At 39.1% G+C, this 25,361-nt stretch overlaps 3 protein-coding genes across 3 annotated transcripts; 2 read left to right on the top strand and 1 right to left on the bottom strand.

Moving 5' to 3' along the window:
- Nucleotides 1–9: 9 nt before the first annotated feature.
- On the top strand, nucleotides 10–2,609 carry LOC108664999. The gene is made up of 2 exons (XM_018151710.2): nucleotides 10–746; nucleotides 2,241–2,609. Exons 1-2 carry the CDS (start codon nucleotides 319–321, stop codon nucleotides 2,533–2,535), a joined length of 723 nt encoding a protein of 240 aa, XP_018007199.1. The 5' UTR covers nucleotides 10–318; the 3' UTR covers nucleotides 2,536–2,609.
- An 853-nt stretch (nucleotides 2,610–3,462) lies between these two features.
- LOC108665017 (zinc finger protein 91-like) lies at nucleotides 3,463–5,893 on the top strand. The gene is made up of 2 exons (XM_018151728.2): nucleotides 3,463–3,512; nucleotides 3,686–5,893. The coding sequence occupies exon 2, from the start codon at nucleotides 3,724–3,726 to the stop codon at nucleotides 5,434–5,436; it is 1,713 nt and encodes a 570-aa protein (XP_018007217.1). The 5' UTR covers nucleotides 3,463–3,512; nucleotides 3,686–3,723; the 3' UTR covers nucleotides 5,437–5,893.
- A 95-nt stretch (nucleotides 5,894–5,988) lies between these two features.
- On the bottom strand, nucleotides 5,989–23,183 carry LOC108665016 (exostosin-3). The gene is made up of 17 exons (XM_018151727.2): nucleotides 22,929–23,183; nucleotides 21,526–21,658; nucleotides 20,999–21,150; nucleotides 20,348–20,464; nucleotides 19,672–20,015; nucleotides 18,447–18,627; nucleotides 17,214–17,585; nucleotides 15,846–16,040; nucleotides 14,136–14,351; nucleotides 13,019–13,237; nucleotides 12,334–12,456; nucleotides 11,333–11,458; nucleotides 10,771–10,898; nucleotides 9,744–9,868; nucleotides 8,934–9,082; nucleotides 8,131–8,235; nucleotides 5,989–7,450 (listed from the first exon to the last, which is right to left on the bottom strand). Exons 1-17 carry the CDS (start codon nucleotides 23,139–23,141, stop codon nucleotides 7,346–7,348), a joined length of 3,003 nt encoding a protein of 1,000 aa, XP_018007216.1. The 5' UTR covers nucleotides 23,142–23,183; the 3' UTR covers nucleotides 5,989–7,345.
- Nucleotides 23,184–25,361: the final 2,178 nt, after the last annotated feature.

Genomic DNA, 25,361 nt, shown 5'->3' with positions numbered 1-25,361 from the left:
ATTTGGGATTGAGTTAAGTGGATTATTGAAAAGCTTTAAAATGTAATAAGTGAAAAATAGAGCTAGTACAAGAAGTAAGGGTTGTTGAGGTGTATGTTTTGCAATGCTGCTGCTAAAATTTGGACCCTCTAATGTGAAGTTGTTTGTGAAGGAGTGTGACATTTGTTACAGTGAGAATGACAATCTCTTGGGAAACAGTGTTGATGTTTTTTGTTGGAAAGTAAGAGGAGCACAGCTTGAGAAAATGAAGTTAATTGTTACATAATTTATCTATGTGTTTCAGGCAGCTAATTAGCTAGTGATATTTCAAACACAAAAATGTTGGATGTATCAACCAAAAAGTCCTCCAAGTCCAAAACTGTGAGGACAAAGGAAGGAGCAAAAATTCAGCAAGAACATGTGGAATTGGCTGACAAAGAGGAACGTGATTCAGATGCCAGCATTCCTGAAGAACAGCAAAATAAACGAATTAAAACAACAAGATTGGAAAAGAGGAGAGAGAGAAATGCCTCCAAGTCTAAAACTGTGAGGACTAAGGAAGAAAAAAACATTTTGAAACGAGGGGCAAAAATGCCACAGGAACTTATAGAGTTAGCTGATAAAGAGGAATCTGATTCAGATACCAGCATTCCTGATGAACAGAAAACTAAACAAATCCGAACAATGAGAATGGAAAAGAGGAGAGAGAAGCTGCACCACAAGTCTATGGAAGCTCTCAAGTATCTCCTTAAATGGAAACTTGACAGGTATGTTAATTCAACTACCAATAGACAGCAGATTAGATACATAGTAGACTATTTATATATTTCACCTGACTCTCCTTGCCCTGTTGTGCCATCATCTCTCAAGAGGCCTTTAATATCCATCTATACAACTATTTTGCTATTTTTTTTTTTTTTGCTATTGCTTGGATGCTATTTTTAACACGTTTTTCTTAGCTTAGCTTCGCGTTTGTTTGTTTGTTTGTTTGTTGTTAACATTGACAACAAAAATTAGCCCACTTCTGATTGTTCTAGAGATCTGAAATTCGGCATGCAGGCTATTTTCGCCTAACAATTTCAGATACAATCATTAAAACTAGTAATTAGAGACCTAAATTAGTTTAATTGAGTAAAGTATATATATAGTGTATATATATAGTATGACGTGCAGGTGCTCACATTATAGACGAGCAGGCACTGACGCTGCGTATCATCGATACGTACGTCAAGTCATACTTAATCAAGTCTTAATCGTTTTTCTTGTGGACTAAAAAGTAGAAAATAAAATACTTAAAAAAAAACTTTTTAAAAAACCTCGTTTTTCTTGTGGACTAAAAAGTAGAAAATAAATTTGTGTGCTTTTCGCTTTAATCATAAATCTGCCCGACACACGTTTTTTTGGGGCGAACAATAATTTATTTTCTACTTTTTAGTCCACAAGAAAAACGTGGTTTTTTAAAAAGTTTTTTTTAAGTATTTTATTTTCTACTTTTTAGTCCACAAGAAAAACGTGGTTTTTTAAAAAGTTTTTTTTAAGTATTTTTTATTATTAAAATGTTTTTCTTAGCTTAGCTTCGCGTTTGTTTGTTTGTTGTTAGAATTGACAACAAAAATTAGCCCACTTCTGATTGCTCTAGAGATCTGGAATTCGGCATGCAGGCTATTTTCGCCTAACAATTTCAGATACAATCATAAAAACTTGCAATTAGAGACCTAAATTAGCTTAATTGAGTAAAGTATATATATATATATAGTATATATATAGTATGACGTGCGGGCGCTGACGTTATAGACGAGCAGGCGCTGACGCTGCGTATCATCGATACATACGTCAAGTCATGCTTTTTAGTCCGTGTAGCAACGGACTAAAAAGGAGAAAATAAAATACCTAAAAATACTTTTTTAAAAAACACGTTTTTCTTGTGGACTAAAAAGTAGAAAATAAATTATGGCTCGCCCCAAAAACGTGGCTCGGGCTGTACGTTCACAATTAAATTTCCAAAATTCGTGTGTTGTGTGCTTTTTGCTTTAATCATAAATCTGCCCGACACACGTTTTTGGGGCGAGCCATAATTTATTTTCTACTTTTTAGTCCACAAGAAAAACGTGTTTTTTAAAAAAGTATTTTTAGGTATTTTATTATGTTTATCTTTTCTTGTTACTGAAAAAATGAGCACGTATACTTCTCCAACATTAGTACCTATTCGTATAAGTTAAAAACATCCATTTTGTTGACAGTAATGCATTGATTTCCTTCAGATCCAACTGGAAGTACAACAGGAAAATACAAGTTCATCTCATCCAGAGCTGCCTCAACCCACATGTAATGGCTAAGGACAACTTCCCTCACTTTTTGGAGTATGCTGCATCAATTAAAGGAGGTTCTTCAATCTGGCTCAAAACTTTGTGTGAAGAAAAAATCAAAGAATATGATTCCAAGCAGGCATTAGCAGACGAAGCAACAATCATTCCAAAGGATCTCAAAGCTGCATATAAGAGAGCTAAAAAAATCCTTGCTAATATGGGGTCTGTTGATGCAGACCAAAGCAGTTAAGGAGCTATAGAATGTTCTGCTACCCAAATGTTAATGAGGTTATTTGCCTTGACAGTACAAGTGTATGCAATGTCCGGTGTCTTTCTATTCATCCATCTTATTAATTCCTGATAGGACTCTTGCTTGGTACTCTAGTAATTTCATCATATGCGAATGATACTTGCATTCCTAGAACTGAAGTTTTATGGGAACTCAGAAAACCCTAGGTTTATTTTGCAAATATCTCAATTTTGACAGAAATTCGTGATGTCTCAATTTTCCCTTGATATCAGCTGAGCACAAGTGCTTAGCAGGCTGTGGTTTATGATATTGCCATGACACGAGTAGCTGGTAGGGCCTTATGACAAGATAGACTGTTAACTATTCAATATATATACTTTACTGACGGTCTGGTGGATGAAAACAAGAGAATCTGGAGGATACAGCAAGCCGCAGGAGAGAAGACCAGCCGTCTTCTTGGGGGAACTTGACCACCCCCCGGCATCTGAGTCTCCATTTGTTGCTTGTGGTGAAACATGACATTTATTATTCAAATTCATTGGCAACAAGTATTTTTCTTCATAATGAGAATTTTATCAGTGCAAAAACTTTTATTACTGAACTTTATTTTAACTGAACTGCTCCTAGATTCCATTCAGTATCGTATAGGTATGAAAAGAGGCTAACCACGATATGTAGGAGCCCAAAGGTTTAAGGAAGTTAATGTCGACATAGAAGTTTGATATGCGCTATAATCATCAGTTGCTTTACTGTACTAAAACAAGAGTTAAACACTTTTTACCTATTAATATTCATTTTGAAATCTGTCCACTTACATAAGCAGTCATTTTAATCTTTGAATTTTACTTTTATTTATGCATTTCATGATATTTAATGCAAAACTGCATTTGGATGGTGGCAGCTCTTTACAATGAATACAATAAGAACGATTTTAAATGCCATTGTTTTACTGTTAATTTCTAGTGTCAAATCACAAGGTAATTTTTTGCCTAGTAGCTCCCTGCATTTTGCTAATCAATTTGATTGATTCGTATCAATTTTTTTTACATAAAATGAAATGCTGAAAAATTCCTATGTTTCATAAATATTTTAATTTGGGATTAAATATTTTGTAATTGATATTACAATAATTTGTGTTATACTTTTTCAGATGAATGATTTGTTGGTCCATCTCTGAATTGCTGCAAAATGACTTACCAAAGTAGCGTGTTCAGTTCTAAAGTAATCTATGTAGTAGATTCAAACCCTTCTAACGTGTTGGTCCAAGGCACACCCTGCGCTGACCGTGACAGTTTGATGATCGTGCCAAGCTCTTCCATTAAATTCGGTGATGATATCAAGCCAAGTCAGGCGGGAGCTCCCACGCCCTCTCCCCACAGGACGATGAACGACGCATCTCAGCACTCGTATGATAAGAAAAAAAATACCAAATATAAGTGTTTCAACGAAGAGACGCTGCCAAGTTCTGCTCTAAGAGTCCAGAATCCTGATGTTGTTATATCGGATTATGGCGACGAAGGGGCTAAAGAATCAACTCGTCCTCACAATCTCCCTGATGCCAGTATGGATCAGGTCAACCCTACGGCAGAAATATTTTCCATTGATGGATGCGGCTCAGGGTTGTTTATAACGGATGCGTCATTGACGGGTGACGTGAGGTCCGAGGACGGAGGTCTGGTGGACGAAAAGCAAAGGATTCTGGAGGAATGTAAAAATGAATCATCGAGCTATCCTGTAGTAGAGCTAAGCATCACACGTGACGGCGCCCTGTGGTCATGTCCGTATTGCGGTGGAGAGATTGGGTCGAGCCACGACGAGGCAAAGGCTCACTTGTTACGGTGCGGGAGCTCAGACGTCAGAGGCCTGACATGTGAGATCTCAAGAGGAGTGTCGCCTACTGCCGCTGATGCAAGCAATCAAGTCAGGGATGTTTCAATGGTCGCAAATTACGATTATGGAGAACATGATGCTGCTGCAGATCCCGCGTATGGGAGCATGTCCTCGGGAGAACAATACGGCGATGGCGATAATGTGTGGAAATGTCCGGTGTGCGGCGAAGAAGTCTTCTCTCTTGCTGATCATTTATCTGTGCATGGAAAAAATGAACTCATCGGCGTCATCATGAGAACAGCGGTGCCTTACTATCGTTGCGTGGCCTCCGAAGACGACGGCGACGTTCATATCATCGGCGACTTCTGTGGCCCTGGTGAGACTGGAGTCGTGGCCGCCGCTGAAGTGGAGGCATTACAGAACGGAATACAAGAATCCAGTATGACTGATCACAATGACGTTGACGAAGACAACAAATTCTTGCCCAATCAAGATAGAAATTGGCAACGATGTTCTAAGAAAACCTATTTCACTAAGAAATCTACTGGCCAAAAAGGCCATCGCGGAAGGAGAAAGGACAATCCCAAGAACGAAGAAAGTTCCAGGAAGCCGTTGCGGCAATGGTCGAGTCGTGCTCCTCATCCTTGTGAAATTTGTGGTAAGGTATTAAGCAGCCGCGGCAACGCAGCCAAACACTTGTTGCTGCACAGCAGTTCTAAGCCCTGGAACTGTTCAGCTTGTGAGTTAGGCTTCAACTCACAACGGGACTGGCACTACCATCAGCTACAGAACCACTCGAAGCACCGACCGCACACATGTCCTGTCTGCTCCAAATCTTTTGCGGTGCTCGCTAACCTCAAGGAACACATGATCTTCCATGGACAGAAGACCAAATCCTGCGACATTTGCGGCAAGATGTTTTGGACAGCGAAGTGCGTCACGCGACACAAGAAGCGGCATTACGCTGATAAGAAGTATGTCTGCTCACTCTGCCCTAAAGCTTTTGCGATAAAATGGGATTATTCATTACATCTGAAGAAAGTTCATGAGCCAACGGTAGGTATTAGCTGATTATATATAATTTAAATGTTAATATTTGTAATGCCCTTTCCTAGTAATTGTTGCGAACACGCTTCCAAACACTAGCGAAATTTCCTATTGCTGTTAACACCAGGTCGTGCCAGGTAGAGTTTAACCTTATTCTCAATGATTATCTATAGCAATAACCTGGTTAACGCTCAAGGCTACTTTGTGTTAAATGCTCGTTTTGTATGAAGGGTTCATAATTTGTAATTTTACATGATTTATGTCTTCAAATAATATTTTTCGAACATCTTTTTCGTTTTTTCATCAAAGGGAACAACAAGCGGGCGTTTTTGAGAGGCTAAATTTGTTGTTTGAACTTTTTAACTCAAAACGATAAATTAAGTTTAGTTTGCATGTTGAATAGCAAAACTTATTACCATTCAAATAAAGTGAAGTGTCGTACTATGTCAGCGTTTGTTGAAAATAAAATCCACTTATTATTGTCTTTTGCGAATATTACCAAAGTTGACGAATGATAGGCGAATATTTGAGTTGGCGAATAATACCAGATTTAGCAATATGAAGTAAACAAGGTTGTCCAACACATATCCCAAAATAATTTATTAGTCCTTAGTATTCTAATGATTTCTAGATTCAAATAATTAAATCTACCAACACACTGATGGCAACATCACGGCACCGACTTCACGAATGCATCAGACTTAATATCTACATGGCACTTGACCTCCCGCCGTGCGGCAGAGTTACATGTGCTGACGTAGAACAGCAGCGTAAATAACTTCCAGTTCTTAACAATAACTCACACGTGAAAATAGGATTAACATTAATCAATTTTGATTTATTTTGTGAACTGAATTTGACTTATTAGTTACGGTTTCTTCTCTGGATAAAAACTCGCATAAAAACATTTGCTGTAGGTAGCAAGAACTTATTTGTATCTGATTAGCACTTATTAGCTAAAATAAAACGATTAAAGCTTTTTAGAAATGCCTAATTATAAGGAAACTAATTACTGTGGACATTATTCCCAAGAGAAGATTTAACTTACAACAGTTACGACGTTCGAAAAGACTTGCAGAATTCCGTATACCCCGAAACAGAAGTGTATTAATATAATATTATTAAATGCTTGGATATTTTGTTCTTTGATGAAGAAAGCTTACATTCGAGCCTAGATCACCCCATACAACATCTGTCGAAATTGTGATTCTGGTTGCGAGAAAGATCGCACAAGAGATTTTCTGATGAAACGGTGTGAAGAGAAGGTAAGACTAACATAAAAATAACAGCAAAATTAACCCACACATCAACACAACCGGCGCACTTAAAAGAATAGGTACTCATAAAATTGCGACTGTTTATCTATAAATATATTGCGACAGTTTCACTCACCACTCAGCTGACGAGGAAGCGTAAAAAATATCTTGAAGCGCATTACATCACATTTAAAGAGAAGACAAGTGGAGCGTGAAAATAATCCCTCGATTAGATCCCATTGACAATGCTACGCAGTTACATTTTGATATCAATTAAATAGAATAAAGAGTAAAACATTGAGTAGGATTGCACAATGGACAATATTAGGTACAGCTATTATCAATGGGTTAGTATGCGAAGGACGAACAATGCAAACGATCGACACGTCCAAAACAACACGGAAGGCATAACAATAACCATTATTTACTGGATGATGAAACTTCTATCACTCAGGAGCATGAGACTCAATTATTCGGAGGTAGAGAGCTTAAATATACGAAACCAGAACACAAGTCAGCTGAAACGTGACTATCTCACCACGTCAAATTCAAGCTAACATTAATGAGAATCTTCGGCTTGGGATTAGCAGAGCGGTTATGTACAAAGCACACGCGGCAATAAAAGATGTTTGACGAAAGAAACATAAATTTTCTAGCAATACACTCGGTAAAATGCTTTAAATAAACTTGAAGCATTTTTGTTTATCGTGTGGCAGTCTTGTCTTGAAGAGAACCGAATCGACCCTATACTGGGTGTTGAGCAGTGGGTTGTAGCCGTATACCTGTGGGAAAATCCATTATCAGTTACTTTGCTAATTAAATAAACATCATGTACATGATTTTTCAGAAAGGGCATATAGAATAGCAGAAAAAAAGTTTACTAGTGTTTTAGCATCCTTGCACCGAAATTATTCAGCAACAAAAAGTGGAAAGGTGTTCATTGCTTCAAAGGAACCTCGCGAGGAAACTGGCAAAAACACGCAGAGTTAGCATCTCAATGGGACGTAAAAGTAATAGGTGAACTGCCGGAGAAATGACGGGAAAATGTGACCAAACGGACAAGAAAACAAAGGGTCACTGACACAGCACGTCAGCCGCCTGAGACAGGAAGAAAGAGCTGGAAATATTACCTACAAGTTTGTCTCACACCAGTTACCTGCAGTCAGACACTATAGGCTCTAGGCAAATCGCTCAACAATAATACCTATGGGCGTGCCATTCTCACATTCAACTAATGCATTATAAGACCTTGATAAACGCTAGAGCGCCTTTTTAGAGCTTTTTCTCATTTATGGAAAAAATGCACTATTGTGCTCGCCATGTCCGTCCGTCTGTCACTCACTGCAGTGAGTACGGAGTTATATTTTTTAGAGCATGAGCGTCACCAATTCAAAGCCAACCAACGAAGTCAATAAATGCTATTACATAATTGAGCAGAGATGAGTCGTAATCTGCGACAGACCTGAGAGAAGAAGTTGATGCAGTGATGGCGCTCAGTGAAGTGCGAGTCATCCTCACTGAGGGACACGGGACACCCTGGGCATCTGAACGTCCACCGCGACGTCACCTAAAATACAGGCATACGAGTTCTTTTCTTAATAACAACAGTAGAAAAAAAAAACAAGTATTTCTTTTTTCTACAGACGCATGACAACTAGAGCATCCGAACTGGCAGTGAGTCTTCATATTGTATAATAAATAGAAGATGCAGCGGTATACAACTAAATTGAGAAATTCAGAACTGACAGTCGAGGTAGAACTTTGGTTAGGGTGATATTAATTTTAGTCGTACATCAACGTAACTGAGCGAGTTGCTAGTTTCAACCAAATACATCGAATGCAACTTGGACTGCTTGAATTTTCTCATTAGATGAGAAAGGAATGACGAGAAACAAGAATAGTCGTAACTCTTAAACTTCTAAGAATAGTTTGATAAGCTCTAGCCTCTATCTATAACTCAGATCAAGTAAAAAATATTGAAACAAACAGGGAATAAATAGAGTTGAAAAATAAATTTATGCGACAAGGCCGTATTTTTATACCAAGAACTACAATAACTTCCTTTGGGTTAATCCTTCAACTACTAGTACAAGACAAAATTGAATTTTTTGCACTGTAGTAAATTAAGTAGCAAATGACATACATTCGGCGCACGGATAAATAAATAACTCCTAGTCAATCAAAAGTAAAACTGAATGGACCCAAAATTAGAGTTTACGAATAAAACAGCGCGCTCAACTAGAGTAATCCTACTTGATGCATTACCTTGACGGGAGGTTTACGTGTCATGTGAGACACAAGGAAGTTCATAGCGATGTCCTCGCAGTTCATGAACTCGTCGACTTTGTCCCTGATAGCCTGAGGCATCACTTGCGAGTACAGAAACGAATAGGACTTGTGGAAGAACGCCGCGCCTGCGCATCAAACCAAAGGTCAATAATTCGTCTCTTCAATTGCGAACTTCAAGAGACAATGGCTCGGTCGAGCACACCACCGCAACACGGAAATGCTATGTAAGTTTTCTCCCTTTTACATAACACAATGAAAAAAATGCTTTTTACATTTTGAAAGAACAACACCAATCATAGTTTTGTACAGAATTGTTTCTTTTGTTAGTACATTAAAAATCGAAGAATTTATTGATAACTTTTATTGATAACTCAAGCATCATCTTAAAAAAATGAAGGTACTAGTTAATTCAATTCCATCTAACCATCATACCATCCTATGCATCATTGGTACTACCTTATGACTATTTTACTTAATAGTTTTTAACTCCGTTAGGAGTTCTATGTACAAGTTATTTCCAGTCTATTCACAATCGGCCTGTTTTAACGAGCCTTGCGAGATATGAAGCTGGTGAACTCACGATGGCTCAGCGTGTGTGTGGAACTTAACAGTGACCTATATGCTTCTGAGCCCTGATATGCTTAACAGTGACCTATATGCTTCTGAGCCCTGATATGCTTAACAGTGACCTATATGCTTCTGAGCCCTGATATGCTTAACAGTGACCTATATGCTCCTGAGCCCTGATATGCTTAACAGCGACCTATATGCTTCAGCACGGCTCACCTGTCAGCACCATGGACAGCTCGCAGGAGTAGTTGCTGTTATAAAGCCAGTTGTTGTGGGCGAGGTCCCAGGCGTGGAAGCGGCCGGGGAAGCCCACCACACGGTCGCGCTCTTCTCTCCACACTCTTCATGGACAACAAGTATATATTTAACAACAATTAATGCTGATGCATTGATTTTTTGGTTGTTGTTGTAATAGCCCATCCTGGCAGTGGCGACTAGGGAGGGGGGTGATACCGTGATAGGTCAGTTTTTCCGGGCACTCGGTACCACTGGTAGTTCCACGACCATCACTGGCTCGCTGACCCGCCAGAACCATTTGGTTGCATTACACAACACCCTGAACAAGCCAGGTACTCATTTATCAACCAGAGTTGGATGAATGGCTGAGTTGACCATGAGCTGAGCTTCCCGGTAGAACTTGTCCTCAGTGGGACTCAAACCCGGGAGCTGGGTGCGAGAGACTGAGTCTCTCACCACTGCACCACACAGCTAGATTGATTTCTTGGTCTCGACTGATGGTGCAATTTGCTTTAGACCAGAATGGAATGCCTAAGAAAAAGCTTATAACTATTTAAGCAATTTTCGTACTCTAATCAAGATTAGTGTTGTGCGTAAAAGCAGCATTCATCATTTGCTTGGAATTGAAGTGCGTGATTCATTTCAGTTTGAGTTTGATCTCATTGCTTGGCTCGGCCACAACACTACAAAACAAGTTCAAAAGTTCATGTAAGAACAATTTTAAAACTAATAAGATATATGTGGCCAATTAGAACATATGCCATACTGGTACCTTATCGAAAATTGAGTGTATCAACTCATGAACCATGGTATTGTTTCATTGTAGGCGTTACCGTCAATTTATTGACGACTATCAAACCACAGTAAAATAAATTTTCACCAAACATTATCGGAACCAAGGTCATTGAAAATTATCACCAGTAGTATTTTTTTATAACTATAACCGCACATAAAACTAAATGTCAGAATGAAATTATTAATACTAGGGAACACTGAAAGCTCTCACCTGAAGCCGAACACGATTTCATCGTGTCTGAGATGGGCGTCATCGTCGACGGAGAGAATGGCCTCGGTCTCGATCTCTGAGTACGGCAGGAACCTGTTGTTCAAGCTGTTCCGCTCGGCGCGTATCACCTGCCAACACAATACTCACTAGAAACGTGTTGTTCTACTCAATTATTGACAAGATTTTATAATTTAGTATCATTGTTAACTATACAAACATTCAGATTGTAGTATATGACTATCATGAACGCCCCGGTTCACGCCAAGGGCTTTAGTTGATGATTGCAGAAGAAGACAGAGCACAGAAAAAAATTCGTTTGAAACGTTTCAAAAAAAAATTCGGACTGTGAAACGTTTCCATCAATAAACAATATATCAGACAAAATATCAAATTTTATCTAATGTAGCAGTTCTCACTACGATGATTAGTTATTGATAGCTTTAATCTTCTTATTAGTGCCGATTTTGACTCCGGATTCTAAACAGACTAAGTCGACCTTTAGAACTCTTGAAAATAACTATTTAAACAACTAGCGGCAACATAGAACGACGAGCAAGATCACCTTGATGGGAACTTTGATGTCCGGCCACCTGAGGTCTAGCGGCGGAGGTTGGGGAGAGTTCCAGACAACGATGACTTTGTTGAGGTAAGGCAGGCCGTACAGCCGCGCCAGGGAGTTCACCAGCACCTGCAACATAAATCAAATTTAAGTTATTCTTGTTATACATGATACATTATTGCTAGTTATACATGCAAAAAATTCAACTCAGTACTCACTGTAGCGAGTGACAGAGAGCGTATTTTCTCGTCGACGAAAACGTGGTCACGGACAGACATGACGAGCACAATAGAACCTTTTCTCCATAAATGAGAAAATGCGCTAAAAAAAACTGAAAAATAAAAAACTTTGCCATGCCAGCACCATACATCAACTCTCAGGGCCAAACTAACGGAGTCTCTGCTGCACGAAACTGGTTCACCAGCACCTGCACCACACACAGCAAATCTAAGTTATTCTTGTTATACTTGATACACTATTGCTCGCTATAAACCCAAAAACTGAAAAAAAACACAAAACTTTGCATTAACCTACTGAGCTTCAAGCTACAATCTTGCTTCGAAAACTCGACATTTAATGCACAACGCGTCCTAATCTACAAAATTCTTTCTCCTGCTTTAAAACCCCTCAAGCAAAATGGTTATCTTTCTAAAAATTTGAAGATCAGATACAGGCACGAATTAATTTGTAAGCATAAAAAGCACCTCTTCTCTCTCGAAGGTTATCTTTCTACAAATTTAAAGATCAGATACAGGCACGAATTAATTCATATGCAAAAGGTTATCTTTCTAAAAATTTATATATCCGATACAGGCACGTATTAATTTATATGCATAAAAAGCACCTGTTCTCTCTCGAAGGTTATCTTCTAAAAATTTAACGATCAGATCCAGGCACGAATTAATTCACATGCAGAAAAAGCACCTGTTCTCTCTCGAAGGTTATCTTTCTAAAATTTATATATCCGATACAGGCACGTATTAATTTGTAAGCATAGAAAGCACCTGTTCTCTCTCGAAGGTGAGCATGACGATGGTGAACTGCTCCTTGGGGGAGTTGCCGCCCAGGCTGTCACTGAACTCCTTGCCGGCACCTCCAGCACCTGAACCGATCGGCCGGAACCCAATCTGTAAACATCTCATTATTGAACTCTGTGAATAATTTCCTGCTCTACAAACTTGTAAATCATCTGCTCTGATACTGAACTCTGTGAAGAATTTCTTGCTATACACACTTGTAAATCATCTACTCTGATACTGAACTCTGTGTAGAATTTCCTGCTCTACACACTTGTAAATCATCTACTCTGAGCTTAAAAAGTGAAATTAACGTTAAATTTGGGTAATTAAACTCATTATATGATTAAACACAAAGCTACGGTGTTTAATCATATCTAACACCTCGAAAAATCTCTAGCATAAGATTCAGAGGAAAACAATCTTGATAATCTTGATTGTTTTATGTTGGAAGCAATCTTGCTAATCACTCATACCTTGCAAATGAACGTTAAATTTGGTTGATTAAACTCATTATTAGATTAAACACAAAGCTACGCTGTTTAATCATATCTAACACCTCGAAAAATCTCTAGCATAAGATTCAGAGGAAAACAATCTTGATAATCTTGATTGTTTTATCTTGGAAGCAATCATGATATTCACCCGTACTTTGGAAATAAGTTAACCTTACTTGAGATCCGGCGAATTTAGCCTCAGAAGGTAGGATGGGGTCGTGGGGGAGGTTGGGAAGGAGCTGGCCTGGCACAGCCCACACGTTCCACTGGTGATGACGTGCGATGCTCGACACGGAGAAGTTGCGCTGGTACTTCAGCGAGGCGAACGGGGGCTCCATGGGGCCAAGGTTCTCATCCGTGTCAGGCTCCGGGATGATCGAGTCCGTCTTCAGTGGCTAGAGGTACAAAAAAATATAACTCAGTAGGTACTCACTGCAGTGAGTGATAGAGAGCACATTTTGTCGTCGACGAAAACATGAAGTCACGGACGGACAGACAGATGAACGGACATGGCGAGCACAATAGTGCATTTTTTTCCAAAAAATGAGAAAATGCGCTAAAAAGATTGGCTTAGTAGTCGGTAACTAGATGTAATCCAAAGTTACGAGGCTATCTAGTGTACCAACTAGACTATCTAATTTATCAAGTAGACTATCTAATTTATCAAGTAGACTATCTAATGTCTTCAACGAGAAATGAAGTATAAAGTCAAAAGCATGAATGACATTTGAACAAGAATATGTTTCTGACCTTTTACAGAAGCTCTATTAAATTTCAAATTATACAAATAAAATTCAGCGAAATAAAATTCATCACAATTACCGGTATCATTGGTGATCTCACTATGTGATATTCTTGCTGACGAGTTAGAAAATTCAAAACCACTGAGACGATATTCCTCATTCAAACATTGCGTGATTATTTGGCATCAGGGACGTACAATCGAAAATAGTTACGAGTTCTTAATTCTGTCAGCACTCAGCCAATCACAAACGGTGTTTCAATCTGAAATTCTCAAACACAGACGATAAATCGGCCTCAAAGTGTACTAGGCCTCTATGTGTACTTGGGCCGCTACGTGTACTTGGGCCGCTACGTGTACTTGGGACGCTACGTGTACTTGGGCCGCTACGTCTTGGGCCGCTACATGTACTTGGACCACTACGTGTACTTGGGCCACTACGTGTACTTGGGCCGCTACGTGTACTTGGGCCGCTACGTGTACTTTGGCCGCTACGTGTACTTGGGTCCACAACATATCATTAAGCGAGTGTTGATATCGCATCAACCAACCTCAAAATTGTCATCGAAGACGCTGGGGGAAGGTTCATGAGGGGCGGCCAGGGGCGGGATGAGGAGTCGCGTCCTGATGACCCCCAGCAGAGCATCGATGAGCACCTGAGAGGAGCCCAGGAAGCGCTCCCAGATGACGCGCCCCTGGCGGCGCAGCAGCAGCACGTCCGCGTCACTCAACGAGCGCAGCAAGAAGTGCAGCTCCGACACGCGGCTCTGCAAGCGCGTCATAAGGGCACATCAATGTAGGTGTACGTAGTATGTATTGTACAAGCATGGACACATCAATGCAGGGGTACGTAGTATGTATTGTACAAGCATGGACACANAGCATGACACATCAATGTAGGTGTACGTGTGTACAAGCATGACACATCAATGTAGGTGTACGTGTGTACAAGCATGACACATCAATGTAGGTGTACGTGTGTACAAGCATGACACATCAATGTAGGTGTACGTGTGTACAAGCATGACACATCAATGTAGGTGTACGTGTGTACAAGCATGACACATCAATGTAGGTGTACGTGTGTACAAGCATGACACATCAATGTAGGTGTACGTGTGTACAAGCATGACACATCAATGTAGGTGTACGTGTGTACAAGCATGACACATCAATGTAGGTCCATGGATTTACAAGCGTGGATACATCATGCAGGTAGCATCAGACAACGGATTTATAAGCATAGGAACTGATACGGGAAATATACTGGAAAATTTCTCTAACTCCTTCAACTTCAAGACTTCAAATGAGCGATAAAACTGAAATAGAATATACTTTTAGCTTTGGGACGACTCAAGAGAATTACTTTCAGCTGACTATAAAAATTAACTGTTCAAATTTTCAAGGCGTGTTGGAGGATGAAAAAGTAATTTTCTTCATCGTTTGAAATGAATATCCAAAAAATTTTCCCAAAATACTGCGAAACTATCAGCAACATATGACCTAACACTCCACTGGGCCTATTCCTAACACTGGAGCGTAGAAATTAACATTATAACTGCTTTGCACTACTGGCAGGAAAGCATCCTTCCCGATATCGAAACCTCAAACAAAACAACGAGACACGAAAACTTTGTGGCACGATTTCTTTGACACTTTTAATATTAATTTCAAAAGCACATGGTTTGACACGAATAGGAGTGACCTTTGCGGTGACCAAAGACTTTTTAGCGCATTTTCTCATTTATGGAAAAAATGCACTATTGTGCTCGCCATGTCCGTCTGTCTGTCCGTCCACGACTTCACGTTTTCGTCGACGAGAAAATGCGCTCTCTGTCACTCACTGCAGTGAGTACTGAGTTATATGTTTTGCATAAAGACTCGCCGTACCTTGGGAAGAATGACAGCAATAGCGTTCACTATTAGTGTCATTCACTCTATTCTATTGGTATCATTCACACTATTGGTGTCAACTAACGAATAGGAGTGACATTTGCGGTGACCAAAGACCTTTTTTAGAGGAAGACCCGCTGCACCTTAGGAAGAATGACAGCAATAGCGTTCCAGCGAGTATTGAGTTATATTTTTTAGAGAAAGAGCCACCGCACCTTGGGAAGAATGACAGCAATAGCGTTCACTATTAGTGTCATTCACTCTATTCTATTGGTGTCATTCACACTATTGGTGTCATTCACACTATTGGTATCAACTAACGAAATGGAGTGACATTTGCAACCTTTTTAGATAAAGACCCGCCGTACCTTGGGAAGAATGACAGCAATAGCGTTCCAGTCGAGCACTTCAGCGAGCGGCAGTTCGATGGCATCGCCGCCAAGTATGACGGGCACGGCGCCCTGCTTGAGCGCCTCGAACACGCGCGCCACCACGCCCACGCTCGACACCAGCGACCGCGACGGTGGGGTCAGCACCAGGCTGAACGTCGACGATCGCAGCAACTGTGGGCGTTAATATTTCATTTCAAATATCAACCTAAACTTGATTCAACACTCCATTGAACTCATTCAATCTAACTAATTCAACACTCATTATAACTCATTAACTCTAATTGATTCAAAACTCTTTACCACTCATTCACTCTAACTTGATTCAACACTCCATTAAACTTATCAACTCAAACTTGTTTCAACACACCATTAAACTTATCAACTCAAACTTGATTCAACACTCCAGTAAACTCCCAAACTCAAACTTGATTCAACACTCCATTAAACTCACCAACTTTAACTTAATTCAACACTCCATTAATTAAACTCACACACTCAAGCTTAATTCAACACAATCACTTGTACTGTTCATTATGAATGTTCATCCACCAACATGATAGTGGCATACAAGTAGCATTATAAAATGCTCATTAGTATTTAACATTTTTATAAGGATGTAATAAACGTCGTAAGTGCTATTCGTTTCTAAAAGTCTCATAAAAAAGGTTATCGTCAGTAAATTCAGTAAGAAAAATTAAAGAAAAGAGAGAGAGCAAGAAAAAAAAATTCAAGAGAGAATTCTCTCTTGAAATTTTTGTCTTGCTCTTTCTCTTTTCTTGCATTTTCTTTACTTAATTTATATAAGAAAAATTCAACGTCCATACATCGATGATGATGGATCGATTTGGCTGAAGAGCACTGCACAGAGTAACACTTAACGTAATGATAATTTTGGAATATGTTCAATTAGTCAGGAACTTGCGAGACATAAGAAACGTCTTTACATCGTATGCCATAAGGAAGTAGACCTGAGCTGCAACAAGCATCAACGAAGTCTATTAATTACCTCAGTGGATATATTGATGGAGATACGTAGATTAAAAACAAATAGATAATTTGTAAGAAATTCTCTTGTAAATATAAAAAATCAACTGAAGTACCTGACCACTCCGGGCACTCCATATTATTTCTAAAGATGAAAACTCCATCGACACAAACCCGAAAAAAAGAAGATAATTTGTAGGAAATTCTCTTTTAAATATAAAAAATCAACTGAAGTACCTTATCACTCTATATTATTTCTAAATATGAAAACTCCAATGACACAAACCCGAAAAAAAAACAAATATGCTGAATCTCGAACATCACAAGTTGCAGTAATAAACTTTAATTGAATAAACTGACCTCAGTCCTATGTTCCTCGCCCCCACAGAGCTGCCAGTCGTCTTCACTCCCCGCACCACCAGCGCCCTGGCACGAGAACTGCAGGAGGAACGCGTCGCTGGTGGTGGTGTGGTAGAGGTGACTTAAGGCCTCAACCACACCCACCTCCGCTACCAGGTCCGGGTCTTTGAGACCGCTACGCAGCACAAATCCGCTCGTCAAGTTAGACAGCGGCGTGAGCTTTTTATTGTTGATGTTATTGGCGTCGTTGTTGACGTTGTTTATGTCAAAGTTGACACTTAATGCATCAGGGGCGCTACGCTTGTCCAGTCTGTGGGACGCAGCGGCGGCACCAGCGGCGCTCAGGTACGGCCGGAGGGCGGGAAGTTCTCCCTGGCAACAAACAAGTGAATTAGTAAAATTTGCTGTATTAAAAGAAATAAATCAACATGAGCCATGAAAATGCTGCTAATTAATTATGAAAATACTGCTAATCAATGCTAAGCCTGTTAATTAATTAAAATTAATTTAAAGTGATTAGAGGATCGCTTGTGCGATGAATAAACCGATTTCATGACTAATATTGAGCAATAATCTATTACTTTTTATAGTGATGCAGAGAGCTTTGGGTATTATTGGTATTTGAACAAACATTTATCAATACTCACTCGGATAAGGTGGCCAATAATAGTTTGGCAACCGGTAAGCTAACGATTATAACCGAACTACAACACAAGCTTTCATCAACTATTGAGTGGGTGATTAAATGAGGAGGTAATGGGAGGTGATGGCACCTGGAAGGTAATGGCACCTGGAAGGTGAGAAGGTAATGGGAGGTCATGGCACCTGGAAGGTAATGGCACCTGGAAGGTGAGAAGGTAATGGGAGGTGATGGCACCTGGAAGGTGAGGAGGTAATGGAAGGTAATGGCACCTGGAAGGTAAGGAGGTAATGGGATGTGATGGCACCTGGAAGGTAATGAGCACCTGGAAGGTGAGGAGGTAATGGGAGGTGATGGCACCTGGAAGGTGAGGAGGTAATGGAAGGTAATGGCACCTGGAAGGTAAGGAGGTAATGGGATGTGATGGCACCTGGAAGGTAATGAGAGGTGATGGCACCTGGAAGATGAGGAGGTAATGGGAGGTGATGGTGAGAAGGTAATGGGAGGTGATGGCTCCTGGAAGGTAATGGGAGGTGATGGCACCTGGAAGGTGAGAAGGTATGGGAGGTGATGGCACCGGAAGGTAATGGCACCTGGAAGGTGAGAAGGTAATGTCGCTTGGCAGGGACGAGGGATGGGAGGTTCCTCCACAGGTCGCCGCCAGGGAGGCCCAGAAGAGGGGAGGAGATCACGTCAAAGCCTGGCCTGTGGTCGGCGCGACGTACGTGCGACTGTACGATTATTGCACGGCCCGTGTTCACGTCACGCAGCTCACTGCAGAAAACACGTATTTAGTAACAATAATTCCCTTATAAAAATATGAAATACCGATATATGTACTGAGCGGTGGATAGATTTATACTTTTCATTACATATTATATATACATTACTGTATATTATATATATTATATATACCTGCCTTATTCTGTCATTATTGAAACAAGACTTCTCGAGTTTTCATACTTTTCAAAATATTTTAATATCAGTGTTTTCAATCGACCAGAAAGAAAAAAAAGCATTAGTAAGAGGTCTCACAACACGCTTGCGGCATTGCTTGGCTTTTCTAGGTTTGATTCAAACAAGAAGTTAAAATGAAAACTGCTTGCAAGGAGACTAAAATCAAACAGACGCAATTCACAAAACCAGTCAACATTTAATCGGTCGCACCCTTGCGTGGAACAGCCAAATAATTGAAATTACAATTTCATAGATACGAACATTAGATCAATCCAGTAGGTGATTTTTTATGGATGATCAGAGACACTGCCAAGTGCAGCATCATAGCTTCATTTGATGGTGAATATAAATAGACTAATATACAATCAAAGTCACTAGTGTCATTCTGTGATGGAACCCACGCTAAGCTCTCTAACTCCTCGCTGTCAAAGTGACCTATTTAGGATTAAAATGTAAAAGGAAAATGTCAGGCAAATAACTCACTCGTTAGCATAAAGTGTCCATGGCAAGTTAGACAAATAACTCACTCGTTAGCATAAAGTGTCCGTGGCAAGTTAGACAAATAACTCAAAATAACTCACTCGTTAGCATAAGTGGCCATGGCAAGTAAGACAAATAACTCACTCATTAGCATAAAGTGTCCGTGGCAAGTATGGCAAATACCTGACTCGTTAGCATAAATTGTCCGTGGCAAGTTACACAAATAGGCAAGTATGGCAAATACCTGACTCGTTAGCATAAATTGTCCGTGGCAAGTTACACAAATAACTCACTCATTAGCATAAAGTGTCCGTGGCAAGTTAGACAAATGACCCACTCATTAGCATAAAGTGTCCGTGGCAAGTTAGACAAATAACTCACTCATTAGCATAAAGTGTCCGTGGCAAGTTAAGCAAGACATGGTTCCTGCCGTCACCATTCCAGTAGGGCAAGCTATGCAGGTTGTTCTCCAGTAACTGCTTGTCAACGCTCGCCCCATTCGTGGCCATCTCACCCACAATGGCCACGAAGACACAAGCCTCCTCAGGTTTCTGGGTGATGTGGGGATTGTAGCTAAGGGCCTGGCGCAGGGTAGTCTTCACGAAAGTTTCTAGAGGCATTGGCGAGATTTGGTATTTTTCTGAGTCATAGACATACACTGGGAACCCGGACAGCAGAGAACAGCGTGAGTGGTCGAAGCAATTGTACATGCGGCACTCAGAAACCTGAAATTATAGAGAAAATATTGTAGCATTGTATGATAGGTTAAAATTAATGAAACTACTATGATGATATCAGAAGTCAGATAACAAGCACTAATCCAAACTTTATTACATGAAGAAAAAATTTAAGAATTTATAAGTTATTTATTTGGATTAGGCTGATTTATTTTGATTAGAATGATTTATATGGATTAATTTAGAGAAAACAAATATCAGACGTTACTCAAACACTGTGCAAATAAGAACGTACAATTCACAGTAATATTTCAGGTCTTTCAACATCAACTAATGTATATGTCGATACATATATTAAAACATTAATTAAAATAACACACTTGGGACGGACTGAGAGGCGGCAGGACGATATTGTCCTCATGCGTGGCAGTTATGCGGCGAGGAGCTGCGATGTCTGGCATGTTCTTCTCAAATAATTCCTTCTGGGCAATCAAGGCCTGAAAAACAATGGCAAATATTATAAATATTGAATTTTGCTACCTACTGACCTTGGTTACTCATATTTTTCCAGCTATTTATGAAAAATATTCAGGAAATAACGATAATGATTTAATAATTGTATATATTATTGATCATATCTGAAGCATTTTTAATTATATGATACCAAGCATTATTGTTCACCCAATTAATCACTTAAAGTTCAAGTTCTAAATATATATAAATGAAGTGACTTTGTAATTAGTAGCTTTGTTAATTCAGTCACCTACTTGGTCCAACACGGCCATTCATACTCAGTATTATCTAATCATCACTGCCAGTCATGCTCAGTATTACCTGGTCAACACTGCCCTACTGCCAGTCATGCTCAGTATTACCTGGTCAACACTGCCCTACTGCCAGTCATGCTCAGTATTACCTGGTCAACACTGCCCTACTGCCAGTCATGCTCAGTATTACCTGGTCAACACTGCCCTACTGCCAGTCATGCTCAGTATTACCTGGTCTACACTGCCAGTAATGCTCAGTATTACCTGGTCAACACTGCTCTTGAGCCGGTCTAGCTCAGTGTTCATGCGGACTTCCTCTTGTCTCAGCGCAGCCAAGCGAGAGTTGGCTCGTGACACGGCATCCTGCACCTGACCTCGCTGCTGCTCCAGTTCCCGCAGCTCCACCAGCACGCTCGCTGTCAACATTAAATTGTGTGAGAGAATCTGCATCAAACAAGTTAAAATTTATTATTGTTCATTTTAAATTATCAATGCTAAAAATTTTGACTATGGAAATAACATTAAAAAATTTTTTTGAAAGTTTGATTCCCAGAATTTATAAGTAACTATGATCTTTAGAATTAAGCATAACATTGAGATTTTTCAGGTTTACTAGAGAAAGGCCTGAGTGAGTATAACAGTATTTAATAGCCAAATATTCAAATTAATTATATTACTTTGAGTCAGCTCAATTTTCAGGCCTTTCTGAAACTTAGAAAATATCCCAGAGCAGTATTTTAAAATAATTAAAAACAAATTACAATGAATGTATAAGATCAGATGAAACTAACCTTTAATTCTGAGCAACTCCTCCACTCTGTCTTTGAGGGAAGTACAGTGCATGCCACTGAGCTGAGCAAGTGAGATGGTTAGGTGATCTTCACCACTGGATGAGGTGTCAACTTCATTGCTAACCACGCTGCTCTGTAGACATAAATATGTGGCACATTAACTTCATTACTCAATATGCTGCTCTGCAGACATAAATATGACATGTCAACTTAATAACTAGCTATGCTGCTCTGTAGGCACAAATATGTGACACATCAACTCAATAACTAGCTATGCTGCACTGTAGACATAAATATGTGGCAGGTCAACTTAATAACTAGCTATGCTGCTCTGTAGACATAAATATGTGGCATGTCAACTTAATAACTAGCTATGCTGCTCTGTAGACATAAATATGTGGCATGTCAACTTAATAACTAGCTATGCTGCTCTGTAGACATAAATATGTGGCATGTCAACTTAATAACTAGCTATGCTGCTCTGTAGACATAAATATGTGGCATGTCAACTTAATAACTAGCTATGCTGCTCTGTAGACATAAATGTGGCATGTCAATTTAATAACTAGCTATGCTGCTCTGTAGGCACAAATATGTGACACGTCAACTCAATAACTAGCTATGCTGCACTGTAGACATAAATATGTGGCATGTCAACTTAATAACTTGCTGTGCTGCGCTGTAGACATAAATATGACACGTCAACTTAATAACTTGCTATGCTGCTCTGTAGACATAAATATGTGGCATGTCAACTTAATAACTTGCTATGCTGCTTTGTAGACATAGGTGTGGCATGTCAACTTAATAACTTGCTATGCTGCGCTGTAGACATAAATATGACACGTCAACTTAATAACTTGCTATGCTGCTCTGTAGACATAAATATGTGGCATGTCAACTTAATAACTTGCTATGCTGCTTTGTAGACATAGGTGTGGCATGTCAACTTAATAACTTGCTATGCTGCATTGTTGACATACAAATGTGACATGTCATCTTCACAACTTGCTATGCTGCTCTGTAGACATAGGTGTGGCATGTCAACTTAATAACTTGCTGTGCTGCGCTGTAGACATAGGTGTGGCATGTCAACTTAATAACTAGCTATGCTGCTCTGTAGACATAAATATGTGACCTGTCAACTTAATAACTAGCTATGCTGCTCTGTAGACATAAATATGTAGCATGTCAACTTCAGAACTTGCTATGCTGCTCCATAGACATGAAATTATCACTTGCATACTAATTGGTTAGTTTTCATAAACCTATAAGAACATTATTTCCTGAAGTTTATGTGTTTTCACTTTTCAGCCAATTATAAACTTTGAACAGATGGTAAATATGGTCTCTTAGGTCTAGAAAAAAAATTCTGCATATGTCAAACTTTTTTCTGTACTTACTTTGGATATAGAGTAGTGAAGAAACCATGGAATAATTAACAATAAGCATAGAATAAACCAAAGAATTTTTGAAGTTCTTAACATGGTGCACATGAGAGAGCATGTGGACACAACCAGATGACTGATAGATTGTTTTCTTGCTTCTGCATCTTCAATAAAATTATAATTTGTCCCTGCAGTCCCCACTGGATATTTATGCTGATCAAACTTCATCTTAATTCAATCATTTTGGAAGTTTGTCAGCATATATCTGTTGAAAACAAAAATTTCAATGAGAATCATTTATCAGGCAGTTTTTGTTCAATTTGTTTCTTCTTCAGCCAAAATCTGTCAAAATTCTACCAAATATCTTTCTAGTTTGAATAAAGTAGAACTGTAGAAGCATGAATTTAAAATCAAATGGACAAAGTATTAAAAAGCAAACAAAATGTCAAGTGAAGTCATAAAACTTTAATTGAAAACATTTTGGAAACCAGCTATATCAATAGTTAAATCCTAATGTAAGAATAATCAATAGAACAACTAAATTAAAACTGAAGAAATGAAAACTATTTTTATAAATATAAAAGTGTGAAGTACATAATGTGAAAGCAAACCTATTGTCAATTTTAAAAAAATTAATAGCTGGAGCCTGGATGGTGCAGGACACAACCACAGACTTTTGTAGGCAAGATACGACCAGCCTGTGGGCCGTGGCAAGCCTTCAAAATGCACTGGATAAATTTTGAAGGAGGGCTCTGTTTTGAGCAGGCCAATTCCCTCTCATAGATGTATCCGCATAGTGCCTACTGTATGTTTACATATAGCGAGTAAACTGTTCTATATTAACTAGACTTTTACTCCTGTTATAGCCAACAATAGAAGATCCCAAACCTTCAGGTCTTAATCAAAGATAAACAATAACCAAGCCACCCAGAAGTGGACTTGGACAATCATAAGTCATAACCATCAATGCCTCCACTCCATGAACTCATGGGCAGGCGCAGCCTCACAGGTGCCAGGTAGCACATTAAAGTTATTGATCATACATAGACTCATGTTAATTGATGTTGCTACAAAAACTCAAAAAGTTCCCTTCTGTGATCACGATCAAACCGAATCTGTCACTCACGTCTGTTTACTATCATATGAGGTACTGTTTTGTTGCAAATTACGCAAAGATTTCATATCGCTATGAAATATTATGATTGGTTTTACTGCGAATTATTTATTCAACAGGACTTTATAAATTATGTAGAGAATACTTGTGTTATATTTGTGTAAATCATCCTAATTACCAAAGGCTAAGGTATATTACTAATGAATGCATTCAAGAGCGAATAGACATAGCTATGTGGGATCATATGTTCAATCTTGTAATGCCCAGCACCTCACGGATTGTCAAATTGAAGGCCTTTTTAGCTCATTTTCTCATTTATGGAAAAAGGGCGCTATTGTGCTCGTCATGTCCGTCCGTCCGTCCGTGACTTCACGCACTAGAAAATGCGCTCTCTGTCACTCACTGCAGAGTACTGATCTAATTTTTTTATATCCTGTGAATCAAGTCACTAAAAGAACCAAAATCGACAACAGACCTTGGGCTGTTTCATCAAGTCTATTTCAACAGCGCCGACACTTTTAATAAATTCCATTGAGAAGTTGATGAACATTCACATTGTTTCTAATCTCAAATTATGACGCGTTTCTGAAAGATCTGCATTAATTTCGTTCTACCTTTCAACTATCCCCTCTTCATCAGTCTCAATTTGTATAAGAATTAGCATTTCCTTCTGGTCGACTCATTACTCTGATATAAGTTTATCCCAATCTTTCTTTTATATCAGCGAATGTTATTTCTTCTCATAGTCTTACATCAGCTCATCCTAATTCTTCACTCCATTTCGGTGATGCATTTAAAGCGTGTTATAGTTTAATACAAATAACAGCACGTTCATATGGGCGTTCCTTCAATTCCCACTGTGCTTGAATAATTCTATACACAAAGTTAATTGATTTTTTAATGATCCGCTTGCCGGAAGTTAGGATATAAATTCCAACTTGTTTGTCCCTGCGTTTATTAAAGTAAATATCTATAGGATAATGGAATAACTGCCTTTTTGTTTATTTGAATGAGATGAAAATAGGATTAAAGTGACAGTGACAGGATTTACTTAACATTCATCACTTCTCGGATTTGTAATTTATTTATTTAATGTAGGTAAACTCCTGAACTTACATCACAAGCAGGTCAATGGAGGATCGTAAGCAGGATTTTCCTTCATAAGCAAGATCTTCAAAAAATATTTTATAAAATAATATCATGACCTTTGAAGAATGATGACCTTTGCGACGGGAATTTTAATGATGACGTAAGAGTTTGACGTTCAACGGTGAAGCCCGCGTTGTTGGGCGATAATAACCCAGGCTTCAGTGGATCCTGGGAAGCTTGAACTT

Source organism: Hyalella azteca, unplaced genomic scaffold (assembly GCF_000764305.2).
Source record: "Hyalella azteca isolate HAZT.00-mixed unplaced genomic scaffold, Hazt_2.0.2 contig13225, whole genome shotgun sequence".
Classification (NCBI taxonomy): domain Eukaryota; kingdom Metazoa; phylum Arthropoda; class Malacostraca; order Amphipoda; family Hyalellidae; genus Hyalella; species Hyalella azteca.
Note: the sequence above shows the minus strand (reverse complement) of the source record. Positions and strands in the feature narration are given on the sequence as shown.